The 17,529-nt window shown below is 41.1% G+C and overlaps 1 protein-coding gene across 1 annotated transcript in view; it reads left to right on the forward strand.

The window, feature by feature from the left end:
- Positions 1-17,529, forward strand: part of disp (RND transporter family member dispatched) — a 135,909-nt gene that overhangs the window by 95,849 nt on the left and 22,531 nt on the right. The window contains exon 10 of the mRNA XM_080273354.1: positions 14,601-15,549. Within this exon, the coding sequence (XP_080129480.1) occupies positions 14,601-15,549 (949 nt within the window). The remainder of the gene's footprint in view (positions 1-14,600; positions 15,550-17,529) is intronic.

Here is a 17,529-nt window from a genome sequence, read left to right on the forward strand (position 1 = left end):
TAGTATTGAAGCAGGAGAGGGTGATAACTGCATCATAGTCTGGCTTGGTGCAGTCATGTCTCTCTGGGTTGGGTAGTTTCTGTGGGGTGGGTGTCTTCTGGAGGTTCATGAAGGATACTATTTGGTTGAAAGTTTTGTATCACCATGATGGCTGTGTGTGTGTGTGTGTGTGTGTGTGTGTGAGTGAACGCTTACCTAATTGTATCTTTACAGGAATGAGTCAAGCTCGTACTGTCCCATGTATTAAACCTTTTTTATCATGCATATCCTTAATCTTATGAATAGTGTTGGCACACTAATTGATTCGGTAGTGCATTCCACTGATCACTTGTCGTATCTGGGAAACTGAATTTCCTTACATCTTTATCGCCTCTCGTATTGTGTAGTTTTTTGCAGTGTCCTCTTGCTGATGCTTCCCCATAGTTTATTATTTTTTCCATTTATGTCTATTTCTCTTTCCCTGAGATGCATTTACAGTATATAACATAATCATGTCTCCTTTTTTCCTTCTCTCCTGTAGTGTTGGTAGGTTCAATTTTTATAGTCTTTCTTCATAGCTTAGATCCCACAAGCTTGATACCCATCTTTTAGCTGCCCTTTGTACTTTTTCAGTCTTATTTATGTGTTTTTTGAGATAAGGATTCCAGGCTACTGATGCATACTCCAGGGTTGGTCTGATGAATGATGTTATCATTCTCAGCATGTCTTCATATATATATGTCAGTACTATTCTTAGTGGTAGGTGGTGGCGACCATCATCCACTCACTTGATGTAGTGCTGCCTACTTCTTCCTTAGCCTTTATCATTCTTTTTCTGTGCCTGCCCTCCTCTCTTCCTCTTTCTCCCATCTTTCCTGTCACTACTTATTGCTTTTCTTTCCATTACAGGTGGTTTTACATTGAGTGACAAGCCAAATGGTTTCCTGTAAGCCAAGAAATCATTTACAACGCTGGGTGGTAACCATATAACCAAACCATACGTGCTCCCTACGTGTCAAGTGGGTTGGTGGAGGGTTAGTGCCCCTCCCTGTAAAACAAATAACTCAGAGTCAAATGGCCACCCCGTACGGGATTATGGCGTCTGGCAATAGATAGATAGATAGAATACTGTTCTCACATTAGCAAGGATTGTATACATGTTACTTACCGTCTCGCTGATATGGTCAGCCGGAGATAGTCTGTTATTGATAATCACTCCTAGGTCCTTCTCCCTTTCTGATATGTGTAGGGTTGAACTTCCTAACTTATAATCCCAATCTGGTCTTTTTTCACCAAACTTAATTACATGACACTTGTCCACATTAAATTCCATTTGCCATTTATTGCCCTATTCATGAAGCTTAATTAATTCTTCTTGTAGCTCTCTGCACGAATCTGTGTTAGCAATATTTCTTTGTATTTTTGCATCATCCACAAACCTAATTAGATAGCTTCCATTTCCAGTGTTACTATGTCATTTATATATACTTAAGGCATAATTGGTGCCAGCACTGAGCCCTGTGGAACACCGCTGGTCACTTCCCTCTGTGATGAGTAATTTCCCCTTAGTGCACTTCTCACTTCCCTTTTTCTGAGAAAATTGTGGATCTAACAGTGCAGGTTGCCTTGGATACCATATGATGGTACAGTTTCCATAAAAGTCTTTGTTGTGGTACTTTGTCAAATGCTTTCTTGAAATCTAAATAGATTCAGATGCTTTCTTGAAATCTAAATAGACACTGACCACCCTTCCTTCTCATTGCTGTAATGTTTCTGTAACTCTATCATAGTAGCTTGATAGATTAGATTGTGGAGGCTGCAGCAAGAAACTGAGTGCCTCTCATATCTAGGTGATCCTTGACTTTGAGGACTTTGGTTTCTTGATGTAGGTGGTCTGTGGGTGTAGTAGCTGTGCAGCTGGTGATTATTTTTAGGGCTTGTTCTGTATGGTCTGTAGAGTGTTGTAGTGTGTTTTGGTCAGGTTAGAAGCCCAGGCAGGGCTTGCATAATTCATCACTGAACGTATGTATTGTTTGTATACTGTGGTGGTGGTTTCTTTGTTGTGTCCGAATGTATGGGCAGGTGACCTCAAAGCACTGAGTCTTGGTGTTATTTTATTTTTAATGTTTGTGATGTGTTGTTTAAATGACATTGATGTACTGTATGTTACACCAAGGATTTTGTGTGTGTGTGTGTGTGTGGTAGGGGAGTGTTGTTTATGGTGAGGTGTGGGATGTGACTGTGTTCTGCTGTCCAGTTTGCGAGAAGGGTCACTGTAGATTTGGCTGGGGCAATTTTGAGCCTGTGTGTGGTGAACCATTTGTGTAGTGTGTTAAGGTAAGGTTGAATGATGTGTGCTGCTGTGTTTGCATTTTGGTGCGTACATGTAAGTGTTATATCATCTGCATAGGAAGCTGTGTATATCTGTGGTGTGTGGAGTGTGGGTATGTCGTGCATGTATAGGTTAAAGAGTGTAGGGGACAAAACAGATCCTTGGGGGACGCCTTTTTGTGAAGTTTCTGATGTTAGAAGACTGACCGGCAAATGTTACATGTGCACATCTGCCTGCTAAGTAGTTTGCCAGCCATCTTTTTGTGTTATTGTGGTTGTTTGTGTTGAGTACGGTATTTTGTTTGTGAGGTTGTGGCAGGGGATGGCATCAAAAGCTTTGCTAATGTCTAGTGTGATTAGGAGTGTTCTGTGTGGTGGCCTAGCTGAATTCATGCCATCGAAAACTCTCTGTGTAAGATCTGTAAGAAGGGTGTTTGTGGAGTGTAGTGGCCTAAAACCATGATGTGACTGGGCTAGGGGAATGTGATGTGTGACTAGTTGTAGCACAGTCGTTCAGTGACTTTAGAGGAGGTGCAGAGGAGTGTGATGGGGCAGTGTGAGGAGGGTAATGTGGGATCTTTGTTGGGTTTAGGGTTAGTGATGATAATGCCATGCTTCCAGATGTTGGGTATTATGTTGTGTGAGTAGCTGTAGTTTGATATATTGGTGAGTGCTTGTATGCCTTGTGGTCCAAGGTGTTTAAGGTGATTGTTGCTTATGTTGTCTGGTCCACATGCAGATGAGTGCTTGAGGTTGTTAATGATGTGCTTCGTCTGGTTGACAACTGTACTTGCCATTTCACTAATCTTTCTTCTAAGTGAAACTACCTCAACTGACAGTCTGTCTATTGTTGTATCTTTTTTGTTTAATTCCTTTACTAATTTTTCATTTTCTTCTGCATGCATAATTGCTTCTTAATTTCATCTATTTCCATTTGAAAAGTTTTCTCCACTTTATTCACATTCTCTACTAATTTGTTATATGTTTCCATTTCAACCAGTTCTAGGTAGAAATCATCATCCTGTTTTCTAGCTTTATCCCTTTTCTTAACTCCTTCCATATTCACTTTACTAAAGATGGTGCTTATCTTCTGGTAATTCTCACTTAGAAAGATAACTTCTACTTACAAGTTTGCATCTCCCTGCTACCTGCCTGCTGACAGATGACACCCAGCTGATGGTGCATTGTATCAGCGAATTCTTGCACTAACTGGATGTATTCTGTTATTTGGGCAACCATTTTGCATATACTTGCTCTACTATATTAAAACATCACCTAATTTAACATAGTACAGACTTGACACACATAAAGATACTGTTTAGATGTGGCCATGGATGGCCAGCGCAGAGCGAGGTGATGGATTCCCTGCTGCTCTGGCCTTGTGTGTGTGTGTGTGTGTGTGTTTACCTAGTTGTGTTTACTTAGTTGTGATATACAGGAAATGAGCTATGCTTGTGGGGTCCTGTCTCTGTTTCTCAGTAAGTTAAATTTTGCTTTGAACTCATTTAAGTTTTTAGACTGGATGGTCTCTTTGTCTAGATAATTCCTTAAGTCTGTGCATCTGCATGGAAAACTGTATTTTTTTATATCCTTCTGGCAATTTGGGTTTTTCGTTTTCATCCGATGTCCTCGTTACTCTCCCATCCCATACAAACAGATCTTCTCTGTCAGTTTTTTCTACTCCCATCATGGCCCTGAACACAGCAATCATGTCGCCTCTCTCTCTCTCTCTCTCTCTCTCTCTTCTTTCTTCTGAGACAGGCCGATCTAGCTTTTCCAGCCTTTCCCTGCACAACAAATCTTCCCGGCTAGGGACTATCTTGGTTGCTGTTCTTTGTATTCTCTCGATCTTGTTTATATCTTTCTTTTTACATGGGGACCACATTACTGTCTCATATTCCAGCCTGGGGTGGATCATGGCCACTATCAGTTTTTTCCTCATTTCCTCATCCATGTAATGAAATGCTACTCTTATGTTAGATAAGAGATTGTACGTCTCTCTAACTCTCTTACTAATGTGTTTTTCGGGTGACAAATTATCCTGGACCAGCATTCCCAAGTCCTCTTCTCTTGCTTTTGTGATTGGTTCATTACCATCAAATAATTCAATGATGGTCTCCTGGTACTTTTACCCATTTCCAGTACTTGATATTGTTTTGCGTTAAATTTCATTTCCCACATCCGGCTTCACTCATGAAACCTATCCAGGTCCTCTTGCAGCATTTTATGGTCTTCTTCAGCTTCTGCTGTCCTCATGATCTTTGCATCGTCAGCAAACAGACTTGCATAACTGTTCATTCCATCTACGATGTTGTTTACTTAAATCAGGAACATTACCAGTGTTAACTCCGAGTCCTGTGGAACTCCATCGAGATATCCTGTCCTTTATTACTGTCCTCATTTGCCTGTCTCTCAAGAAGTCTCTCATCCACTCGAAGAGGTTCCCTGTCAGTCCTCCTCTGTGTTCCAATTTTCACATTAGTCGCTTGTGGAGTGCCATATCAAAGGCTATCTCCAGGTCTAAATATAGTAATCCCTCTAATATCCGAACATTCCCCACTAACCGGACATAATCATCCTGTGATCCAATATTACCAAAATGGGCCAAAAACCGCAAAAAATTCGAAAAAAATCTTGACTTTTTTCCCACCCCGTAATTTGAAATTGCCGCCTGGCGCCAAACAGCTGTTACACCATGGTCCCTTCACCCCTTCCTTCCTCCCCCCTCCCCCCTCCCCTGTCAGGGTTGCCATTTGGTATTTTTCATTAACAGGCGTGGGCCAATTTGGTAATGAAAAATTCGTTTGGTAATGAATCAGAATAATGCATTACCAAATGGATTTTTCACATGTATGAGGATACACAGGATGGAGATGGTGGATTGTTTGCTCTCTCTGATTAATCTGCTACCCTACATAGCGTGAAAATAATCATCATGGTGTTAATTATAAGGAAAGTGATTACATGTATTTCCACTTGTATATATAATTAGTGAAGAATAAATGCTAGCTTTATGAATTTGGTAATGAAAAGTTAAATTTGGTAATGAAAGTTGAGGAGATTGGTAATGTGGCCGTTGCGATCTGGCAACTCTGTTACCCCACCTTCATCAACAGTCACAGCCTAACTCCGATCGAGAGCAGATGCTTATAGCAGTGCAAGCCACAGGTGCTTGTTTTTTGTGAATAAACAGTGAATAAACTGCAATACCTCGCCACTAGAACACACAGGAATTTACAGTGTTGTGTAGTGTTAAGAAATTAGAATTTATAGTGCAGAGGATTAACTGTGAACTGCAAACTGGCGGTTCAAACCAGTCCAGGAGCAAGGGACTTTAAGTACCCAGAATGTTTAATATTGTATAAACTCACATCTAAAACCTCATTTTATGGTTCTTTTGCATTTATTTCAGCCTTTTATGTCCCTTATTGGTGTGATTTGGGTCTTAAATAGGTGCAGTGCATGTCCAGAGGGAGTTGTATAGGTGTTTTTCTGAGTTAGGGTCCATAAGTACAAGTCCAGAAGCTGGGGCCCAATATCCGGACAGGACCACTATCCGGACCTGCCTATGGCTCTATTATATCGGATATTGGAGGGATTACTGTACACACAATCCACCCAACTATCCCTCTCTTGTAGTACGTCAATCGTTCTAGAGTAGAAGCTCAACAAGATGGAAACACATAACCCTCCCCATCTGAATCCAAACTGACTTTGTGCCAAAATGTCCATCTCCTCCAGATATTTTATCCATCTGTCTTTCAGGATTCTCTCGCAGAATTTTATGACCAAGCTAGTCAGGGACACTGGTTTATAATTCAGGGGTTCTTCCTTGTTCAATCCCTTATAAATTGGTACCACATTGGCACTCTTCCATTCCCGAGGCACTTTCCTGTCTTCCAGAGAACACAAAATCAAACCATGAATCTTATCCGCCAGTTGTTCTCTGCATTCCTTTAGTATCCAATAGGAGCATTCACGCGACTGGAGAAATGCCAGATATCACCGGTATTTTAATTTTGGGGGGGGGGGGGAAATCATGTTGGGCAATGATTGAATGGCCTTTTTCATGCATCTTATATATTGTAAAAATATGTAAATATACTATTTCTTCTTTATAAAACAGTGCTTTGTCAGTGCAGCATGAAAAAATATAGTAATATAAAAAATATTTCACGGCGGTTGCAGCCTGGTTTATGCATGCATAGAAATATATATATACTGTATATCTTTAACCAACAATAATAGCTGATTACAGTCCATCCTTCAATTTTGCGAGAAGATGGTCGACAAAAACCCTTGCAAAATCAAAATTCGCAAAAATGAAACAATTAAAATACTGTATTTGAATTACAGGCAAATTGGTCGACATCACCCCAAGGTAAGCACTTTTTCCCACTCTCTCGACTCGGCCTCTTAATTTTATGATGATAAACAAACATGAACTGATGTACTGTACAGTAATATTAATAAGAAAACATCATAGGTAAGAAACATAAAAAAAAAAAAAAAATGCATTTACACTGATGTGAAGACTGGCGTGGTGTACGGGACTGGTGGCAGGGCGAGGCTTGGGTACGGCTATTGTGGCCCCGCGGGGCCTACGTCATCACTATCACTGTCGACAGATATTTCCACATCTTGCTGTGTTTTTTCTGCCTCTTATTTTCAATTTGGTCTCCAAACTTATTTTCTTGTTCTTCTTACCTGTTGGCGCCATGATAACACTCATGCAAGGTTAGACTTCTGGGATATTGCGAGGAGCACCACAAAATTGTGAGGGTCAGTGACCTTGGTTGGGAACAGGTGCAAACAAATATGGCGGGGCGGTAGACCACTGAACTAGGAGGCGCAGTACACCCAGTGAACTATGATGTCACTACTCCGCATGGTAAAGTACAGTAGTGCGGGAAGACAACTCTCCCACCACTCAAAGTTCATAAATGTTAAAAAATACATGACTTTTGAAACTACCTCGCAAAATTGGTGAATCGCAAAGTTAAAATTTGCAAAATTGAAGGATGTACTGTATAATTCATACTAACACATTAAAGTCCTTGTGAGTAAGAATATAACTTAATTCACATCAAGAAAGCATGTCAGTATTCAGTTGCTGCCTCCGGTACAACAAGTTTTCCAAGCAAACCAAAAAATTGTGTCTTTCCTTGCTCTGTGACCTACTCCATCAGCTGGCTTGCTTCGTACGTCTGGCAGCGCTAGGCTTCGATATGCCATAACATTTTAAAGTCTAATAAATATTAAACTATGGATAGACCATATTTGCCTTTGTTTGTACAAGTCAGATTATATACGAATGTCATTATTCATACACCTTTTTTGCTTCTTACAGTCCAAAAACCATCTTCTTGGCAGATTCTGTCTTAACCTTCTTAGGGAAGATATATAAATATATGAATTTTTCGGCGATATTTTGGGTGAAATAGCACAAGTAAGAGTAATTTACATTTTTTTAAAGGTATTTGCTTAACCAATATCGTAAATATCGATCAGAAAAAGAACACCGAAGTTTAACTAAGACCCCCTTAGCCCGTCAAAACGAAAATGAGACATAGTTTCTGGTGGTATCTGGCAGATTTTCCACTCAGCATGAACGCTCCTATTAGAGATCCTGTCAGGTCCTGGGGCCTTCCTATCTTGAGTTTCCTGTAATTTGTACGCTTTATGCACTTCAACTTTTACTTCTTTTAACACTACATTTCTTGTCTCTCCCTCCTCCTCCACGAAATCACTTTCTCTCGTGAAGACTGATTGAAAGCATTTGTTCATTATTTTAGCTTGTGTAACTGCATCTTTATAGACATTTCTTTCTACTTTCAGCTTACTGATTCTTTCCTTTTATTTCAGTTTGCCATTAACAAACCTGTAGAACAATTTTGGTTCGTCCTTATATTTGTCAGTTATACCTTTTTCAAAGTTTCTTTCTTCCTTTCTACATATTCTTGTATATTCATTTCTAGTTCTTTTATATTCTTCTGTTGTTCTATCATTACCTCTCTTTCTCCATTTGTTCCATGCCTTATCCCTTTTTTTTTTTTTTGGCCATCATTTTGGAGCCGTGGACTGGGAGGCCCTCAGGCAGTACTTCTTTGATTTTCCCTGGAATGATTATTGCTTCCGTGGCCGTGAGCCATCTGAGTGTGCCTTGCGCATTACGGAGATTATTCTCTCGGGCATGGAAGCATACATTCCTTTCTCATATCCTTTGACTAACGCAAGAAAGCCTTGGTTTAATCACGCTTGTTCTAATGCTGTCCGCAACAAGGAGAAGGCTTACAAAAGGTACCGGAGCCAACCCACCCCGAATCACGTAATCTTTATGTTTCTGCCCGGAATCGTGCTAAGTCTGTTCTTCTCTCTACTAAAAATAATTTCATCCATACTAAATGCTCTCAACTCTCCAACTCGAATTCTTCCCGCTCCTTCTGGCACCTTGCCAAAAATCTTTCTAACAACTTTACCTCATCATCCTTCCCTCCTCTTTTCTACTCTGATGGTTCTGTAGCTATTTCTTCTACTGATAAAGCAGATCTCTTCGCACAGACTTTCTCCTCCAATTCCACCTCAGACGATTCCGGTGCTGTTCCTCCATCACTTCCCCCCTCTGATTTCCTCATGGCTGACATTAAAATTTCTTCAGTTGATGTATTTTCTGCCATCACTGGCCTCAGTACTAACAAGGCATATGGGCCTGATGGGGTCCCTCCTGTTGTTCTCAAGAACTGTGCTTCTGTGCTTACACCCTGCCTAGGCAAACTATTTCGCCTTTGTCTGTCAACTTGTACCTTTCCTTCTTGCTGGAAGTTTGCTCTCATTCAGCCAGTCCCAAAGAAGGGTGACCACTCCCAACCCTCCAACTATCGTCCAATTGCTTTAACGTCCTGTATTTCAAAAGTTTTCGAGTCAATTCTTAATAGAAAAATTTTAAGGCATCTTTCCTATCACAACCTTCTTTCCGATCGTCAGTATGGGTTCCGTCAGGGATGCTCCACTGGCGATCTTCTCACCTACCTTTCAGACTCCTGGTCATCCTCCTTTCGAGACTTAGGCGAAAGCTTTGCCATTGCACTTGACATCTCAAAGGCTTTCGATCGAGTCTGGCATAAATCTTTAATTTCCAAACTGCCCTCCTACGGTTTGTATCCTTCTATCTGTGCCTTCATTGCTAGCTTCCTTTCTGGTCGTTCTATAGCCGCTGTTGTAGACAGCCATCGTTCTTCTCCTAGATCTATCAACAGTGGTGTTCCTCAGGGCTCTGTCCTATCACCAACTCTCTTCCTTTTATTCATCAATGATCTTCTAAGCTGTACATCTAACCCTATCCACTCATACGCTGATGACTCCACCCTTCACCTTTCCATTCGGTTCCCGCAACGCCCATCTCAACAGTTACTTCAAGAAACAAGGGATGAGGCTATGGCACACCTAATGTCTGACTTGGCTCATATCTCTGACTGGGGTAAAAATAATATGGTTGTCTTTAATGTATCTAAGACTCAGTTCTTACACCTATCAACCCGACAAAATCTTCCACAGGTATACCCACTAATGTTTAATAATATTCAGCTTAATCCTGCATCATCCTTGAACATGCTTGGGGTTTCATTTACTCGGGACTTATCTTGGAAAGATCATATTACATCTCTTGTAAAATCTGCTTCCAAGAGATTGGGTGTGCTAAGCCGACTCCGCTCTTTCTTTACCCCTGCACAATTGTTGACTCTATACAGGGGTTTTATCCGCCCCTGTGTGGAGTACAACTCTCATGTGTGGGGAGGCTCCCCACATACAGCTCTTCTCAATAGGGTGGAGTCAGGCTTTTCGTCTCATTAACTCTCCTCCTCTTACTGACTCCCTTCAACCTCTGTCTCTTCGCCGCTCTGTTGCATCTTTATCTCTTTTCTATCGCTACTTTAATGGTCACTGCTCCTCTGAACTGTCTGCTTGCATTCCTACACCTCTACGACGGGCGCGTAGCACCCGTCTGGCAGCAAACTCTCATCCCTTTTCTGTCCAACTCTCTAATGCAAGAGTTAACCGTTACTCCCAGTCTTTCATTTATGCAACAGGTCATCTCTGGAACTGTCTCCCTCTGTCTGTATTTCCTGCTGCCTATGATCTCCAGTCTTTCAAACATAGTGTGTCCAGGCATCTCAAAATGATCGGATCTTGAATTTGGCTCTCTATTGTATTTTGTTCTTCTCTTGGAGGGAACTGTTACTGCGGGCTCATGGCCTTTGGTTCCTTCTTCCTCGCATTAAAAAAAAAAAAAAAAAAATACACCTTTTGTTGAAGCAGTCATTTCTCCAGTTCCCTTTCCCACTAATTTTTGGCACATACTTTTCCACATCCGTATTATAGAAGTCTAGCAAGATATCCCACTTCTTCTTCTGTATCTCCCTTGTTTCCCTGAATTCTCACCAGTCCATTCACAATTTTTTTTCAATCCTGAAAAGTTTGCTTTCCCAAAGTTGCATCTTCCATGCCTGTATAGCTCATCTCTTGTCTCCCGATTTCCTTCTGTCATTTGGAACTCTATCACTACATCATTACTTTTTCCTATTGGACACAGATATTTCAGAGATTCAGTTGCATCAGGTTTTTTGGTTAGAATTAAATCTAGTCTTGCTGTTGTGTCATCACCTCCTAATCTTGTCTCCTCTTTGACCCACTGGGTCATTACATTATCCATTGCTATATGTAACAGTATACTGCCCCATGAATCTTCACTACTTCATGAGTCCCACTCCTCCCAGTTTACCCCTTTACAATTAAAGTCACCCATCAGCATTATGTTGTTGCTTTTCTCAGTCACTTTCTGAAGATTTCTAACCATTTCTAGCAACATATGATATTCCTCCTCATTCCATGCCCTTGTCTTGGGGGGGACATGCTACTGCGATGTCTCTCTTACCTTTCCCTCTGGTTTCTATTACTGTACTATGTTTATCACTTCAGCCATACCTTCTCTCAGTTCCACACTATCCACATTAAGGTTGCATTTCATTGCTATCTTCACTCCTCCCATTTTTTCTTTTCTATCTCTTCTCCTCCCTTTCCTTGGGGGAAGCAGCCTAGGTATATAGATATAGATAGATAGATCTCTTCTCCATAGTTTGTATTTCCCATCTCCCATTTGGATTCCAGTATTTTCTCTTAGCTTGGTCTCTACAAAGCACATAATGTCCGGTTCAGTTACCCTTAAGAAATTGTCTATCTCCAGCCTTGCTAAGATTAGACCATCTACATTAGCATATGCCACTTTTATTCTTTTTGAATCGTTTTTTATTGTGTCCTCTCTCCTTCTCTCCCTTGGTACCACTTCCTCAATTTCTGATCCATAACTCTCCAATACGACTCTGTCTTCTCTTCCTTTGTTCTCTGGTCATTTTTTTCTCTGGTTTCCCTAACAAGTTCCTTTATTTTAGCTCTCTCTCCCTCATTTGCATATCTCCATATCCAGATATTTTTGAATTCCTTCTTATCTGCAAATTTCCAAGTCTTGATTATTTCATTTACCATGACCAGAGATCAAAATTTTACTTTTAGTGGTCCTGTCCCTCCCTCCACATATTTTCCCAGCCTAAACACTTCTTCAGTCTCCTCTGAGGCTTAGTCATTTCCTTCCATAACTATTGACACTATTTCCTTTACCCTTCTCAGTTCTTCCCTTTCTCTTTCTGACCTCACTGATGTAGGTTTTTCTTTCAAACCTGAGATAATTACGAATTTTTTTTGTCTGCTGTATCTCTGACAAGTGATTTTTTACTTTTTATTACCTTGACCACTTTCTTCTTTATCTTTTCTTGGTTTTCTTTCTTCTGTTGTTGTATGATCTCATTTAGATTTATTTTCCCTTCTTCATGAATTTTCATCCATCCCTTATGCTCACCCTTAATTTCCTTAATGGGTTCACCTTTCATCTTGCATCTTTATTTTTGATTCATGCTCTTTGAGTTTACTTTTCATCCTATCTCCTTCTTCCTCCAACCTCATTTGTTCTCTTTTAAGCTGTTCTGTTTCATATGAGGCTGAATCATTACTGTACTTACTTTTAAATTTAATATTTCTCTATCTTGTTCTGCACTATGTGAACAGACTCTCCACCTAATTTTTCAGTTCCTTAATCTCTCTCTCTTGTTGTAGTGTTCGTTCCTGCAACACTCTAATTTCTGTGCATTTCTCTCAACCATTTTCTCAACACCTTCTACTCTTGTTTGATTCAGCTTAATACTACCTCCATTCCGGTCTTCATTGGAGAAACCCCCAAATTCACTTGCAGTGGTTGTAAACAAAGGTCTCGCTCCTTCCGCCATTATACACCTGTACAAACATTTTAAACTTCTGCCATGTTGTGTGCTCTTATTTGACTGAGTCCTCCCCCCCCCCCTTTTTTTTTTTCACTGTTATCAGATGGGACCACCACTCACGCATTCAGTTCACGTAGTCACAATAGGCTGACCTCCTTTTTTCCACTGTTTTTGCGTTATTTTCCCACAATCAACTCGGAGCTGCTCCTCGGTTGGCGACCTGTATGTGTGTGTGTTGTGTGTGTGTGAGAGAGAGAGAGAGAGAGAGAGAGAGAGAGAGAGATTCTGAGACTCTGGCATCCAAAGCTAGTGCTGTCAGGAGGAAGGCTTTGTTAAGATGTAGGTCTTTTGATGATTTGAATTATTTTGAATGTTAAAGGAGTAATGAAGTTAAGGATCCTAGCAAGTGACCAGTGAAGAGGAAGAGCTTGTGAGTTGGTTAAAGTAAAAGAATTCCTTCTACAGGGAAGAGATTTTCCTCATTTGGTAATTTTTCCCGGTTGGTAATGCCAAACCTTTGTGCTAGAAAGTCCTCCATTGTAACATGGTATGTAAAGACTGAGTCCAGCTGGATGTTTGGAGAAAAAGAATTCTGTCTTGTAGTTCCACAGAGATACCATGTAAGAGTCGAATTATCCCTGGCTAAAAAGGAATTTAACCAAAGCCCTATCTGCAGGACTCAGATTGGGTTTTAGTGGAATTGTGCAGTTTCTGAAGAACGACCCAAATTACTTGATGTTTGTAGGAACTCCCAGCTTGTAAGGCCAGTGTATGTCTCAAGAATTCTGATTAAATGTGTGTAGATGAATCTGGGGACTCTAGACAGAGCCCATTAGTTTAAAAACATTGTTGTTTGAAAGAGTGTAACTTCTCCAGCATTTTCTTCGCCCGGGAGGTATGCTCCCTATAGGTGGGTTTTCAACCTATGGCAAAGTGCCAAATTTCATCCGAGTGTGTGAGAAGGTAGTCTGATGCATTCATCCCCTGGTCCTGTGTGGGAATGCCTTCTGAATCTCAAAGCCCTGTTCCTTGATGAAGGGCTGAAACTGAGCAGAAACTGACACAGCCACTTTAAGTTCTTTGGCATTTACATGAATCTGCCTGAGGAGTAGGACCACTACCTTAGAACTCAGTGTTCCTCTTCATCAAGGTGCCTCCAAGTTTGTTTTATGCAAGTGAAAAAATAATTTTTTAGCCATGCCAAATGTATTAAAAACTTTTTTTCCTTGGGTAGTATAGATGGGGGCACCTACCATCCACTCACTCGATGTAGTGTTGTTTTGGGCGTCTGACCTTTCCTCTCTTCCATCATTTCTCATCTGTCTGTCTATCCTTCATTCTTTCCTCTTCCTTCTGCCCACAGGTGACTACAGTCCCTCTTCTGTCTTTCCTTCATTCTTTCCTCTTCCTTCTGCCTGTCAGCGACTCTACACTGAGTGACAAGCCAAATGGTTTCCTGTACTCCAGGAAACTATTTACTACAGTGGGTGGTAACCATATAACCAAATTATGGTTCCTGGTGGATTAGTATGTAATTAAGGCGCTCCAATTGGATTGATCCAGTGCAGGTTTATATCCAAGGGGTGGCTGGGGTTTATTGCTCACGTAAAGCCACTCAGGGATGAGTGAAGCTGGTCACTCCCATCTTGAATATCAGTACCAACTTGCCTAGCCCCAGGCTGCTATGCTGCTCATGGGGCAACATAGGATTTGATGATGGATGGATAAGAGTTAATATCAGCTGACCAGATTTGCCAAGATTATTAAAGAACTGTAACCCTATATTGTTGATGTTAAGTAAACCTGGTCTGTCTGATCAAGCAGGCCAGTCAGCCAGGGATAGGTTTTGTTAGTGCTGGAGGGAACATTTTGAAATAATGTACTTGAATTGATTTAGTAACTTGAAAATCAAGGATTTAATGTAAAGTATTATTATATTGATTTTTTTTTTTTTTTTCCCAGTATATTTGCAGGAACAGTAGTCTTGGCAAACCTACTGTTGATGGTTACGTGGGTGCCAGCATGTGTTGTGGTAGCCGAGCGATGGGGTGCTGCTACATGCTGCCTGTGTGTTCCTCCTGCCCCAGTCTATGCCCCTCAGCTACCCCCACAGTGCTCTTTTGTGTGTGCACTGCCTCTTCGCTTCTGTTACTTCTGTACAGAGTCTGCCCGGGTGTTTTTTGAAAGAGTATTGCCGTGGGTGGTGATAAAACTGCGGTACTTGTGGGTGTTGATGTTTGGATCCATTGCCATTGGATGTGCAGTTATTGTCTTCTACCAGCCTGGCTTGAGACTCCCAGATTCCCAAGACTTTCAGTTATTTTCCCGGGACCACATGTTTGAGCAGTATGACCTTGAGTACAAATATAAGTTTTGGTTTGAGAGAAACCTACGTGAAGATGTGGTAAATCGGTTGCCAGTGCGTATAGTTTGGGGTGTACAACCAGTGGATGATGGAGACCACCTTAATCCTTCTTCAAGAGGCACTCTACAGCTTGACCCCAATTTTGATGTGGCCCGACCACAGTCCCAGGAATGGCTTCTCAAGTTTTGCCGAGCCCTGCGCAACCAAACCTTCTATATGCCAACGCTGGGACCATTGCTGCCTAACTGCTTCATAGAAACCTTTAAAACATGGATGGACCGACGATGCATTGATCCTATTACTGGAGTGGACCGTTCTCCATGCTGTGAGAGTTCACATTTCCCCTTTCCTCGCCATGTATTTGAACGCTGCATCCACCAGGGCATCAGTACTCTTTACGAAACGCCCCGTGAGTACTTTATTCCAGGAGTAGCAGGTCCCAGATTCAGCCGAGAAACTGGTAAAGTGGTAGCTGTCGTGGTAGAGTACGATACCAAGATTCTGTGGTATCTTTCATACCAACACATGCACCACTTCTACCACCAGGTGAGTGCACATCTCTATTTCTTTCATTAATTTTTATTGTTTTTAATGTATAGTATACTTCATTTAAGATTGGGAATGTGAGAATCCATTGTTTAAACTGTGAAAGCATGTGAGCAAGATACTAAGATACAGTATACAGTACAATAATGTATATTGCAGTTATGGAAATGCAGTAAGTATATTAGGAGGTGAATTGAAAAGTGCCTGGTGGTTTAGTGGACAATTAAGGTGCTCCAGTCAGATTGAGTCAGTGCAGGTTTATATCCAAGGGGAGGTTGGGGTTATTGTTCATATAATGCCAGTCAGGGATGAATGAGGCTGGTCACTCTTATCTTAAATGTCAGGACCAACTTGCTTAGCCCCGGGCTCCTATGCTCCTCATGGGGAAACACTTAGATGATGAATGAATGAATGAATTGAAAAGGACTATAGACAGTAGCAGGAACATATGGTGGACAACCATACAATGTAAAAAAAAAAAAATCTGCATGAAGTCACTGCATGATAGTACAGTAAAACCTCTACAACTCGGCATAATACATGTGCAAGCCTTGCCGAGTTGTAGGGATGAACTTTTAGTTCCCCCCAGCACACACACAAAAAAAGAAAAAATGGGAAGAAATTAAAAGTTTTTACAACAGACAGTAAAAGCTCCCTTACTCTGATTCCATGCAGGTGTAGGGTGTATTCCAGGCATGGAGGAGGAGTTTTGGTAGTTTTTGGAGGTGATAGGGGGGCCCAAGATCATTTTTGGGCACACCTTTACTGTACTGTACTTGACACTGTACACTATGTAAAGCACAATTAACACTATAAAGGCCATTACTGTAATGTATTTATCACTTGTACTATACAGTACTGGGGAACTAAACACTAAACACTTAAACATTACTGTACAACTCGGCATCTTATCGAGTTGGGGGAATTTTTGCTGACTCTCTTCCTCACGTGCGCATTTTTGGGAATTTTTGAATTTTGATTTTTTAAATGAATATTTTGGAGCCATCCCGAGTTGTAGAGGTTTCCGACTTGAAGGATGACAAATTGTAGAGGTTTTTCTCCATTGTGATACCCACTCTGACGTGTGGAAATGAAGTTTGGACCTTGTTGTAAAGACACAAGTTAAGAGTGAGAGCAGTGGAAGTGAGCATGTGGAGTTCCATGGGGAGACAGACCGACAAATGAGGAAGTAAGGAATATTGTGGTGTGGATGTGGATGTGATAAAAAGTGTTTAGAAATACATTGAGGGAATATTGTGGTGTGAATGTGGATGTGATAAAAAGTGTTTAGAGAAAATTACATTGAGGCCATGTGGAGAGGCTGGAGAGTGAGAGATTAACAAGGAGAGTGTATGTGAGTGAGGTGGACTGGGGGAGAGGGAGAGAGACCAAGGATGAGATGGAGAGATGGAGTGGAGAGATATATGAGAGAGGGGGATGTTAGTTGGAGAGAGTACATCAGAATGGCATGGGACAGGGCAACACGGAGGCAATTTGTTTATGACCACCCCAAATGAGATAAGGGTGTCTGGCTATAAATAGATAAATAGAAAACAACTGAATACCATATTTAATTTGCATTTTTAAGCATAGCACCTGCTATTTGTGAACCCTGTGAGTGTAGTGCTTATAAGCTAATAATTTCCCTTTCCAAGGTATTCCCAGGAATCAGGTAAGGCAAATCATTGAGAAGAGAAGAAAGACTTCGTTGATGAACATCAGGTAGGCAACAGTACTGTGAACTACCTCCTGGTGTAGCTGGAGCGGTCTTAACCATGGCAAACCTTTCAAATTCCCACACATTTGGCAGCGCATAGCTGTTTGTATTGTTTCCATTTTGATAGCCTATCCACTTGAACAGAGACATGAGTAGAGAATGGGGAAGCATAAAGGAGTGAAGAGATGGACTGGAAGTCCTGGAGGACAGTAAGACCACTACATTCCTAGGGCCATCAGACAGGCTGTTACTGTAAAATCCTC

The sequence above is a fragment of the Coenobita brevimanus genome, chromosome 54, assembly GCF_032717465.1.
Source record: "Coenobita brevimanus isolate Jiangsu-jjx chromosome 54, ASM3271746v2, whole genome shotgun sequence".
In the NCBI taxonomy this organism is placed as follows: Eukaryota; Metazoa; Arthropoda; class Malacostraca; order Decapoda; family Coenobitidae; genus Coenobita; species Coenobita brevimanus.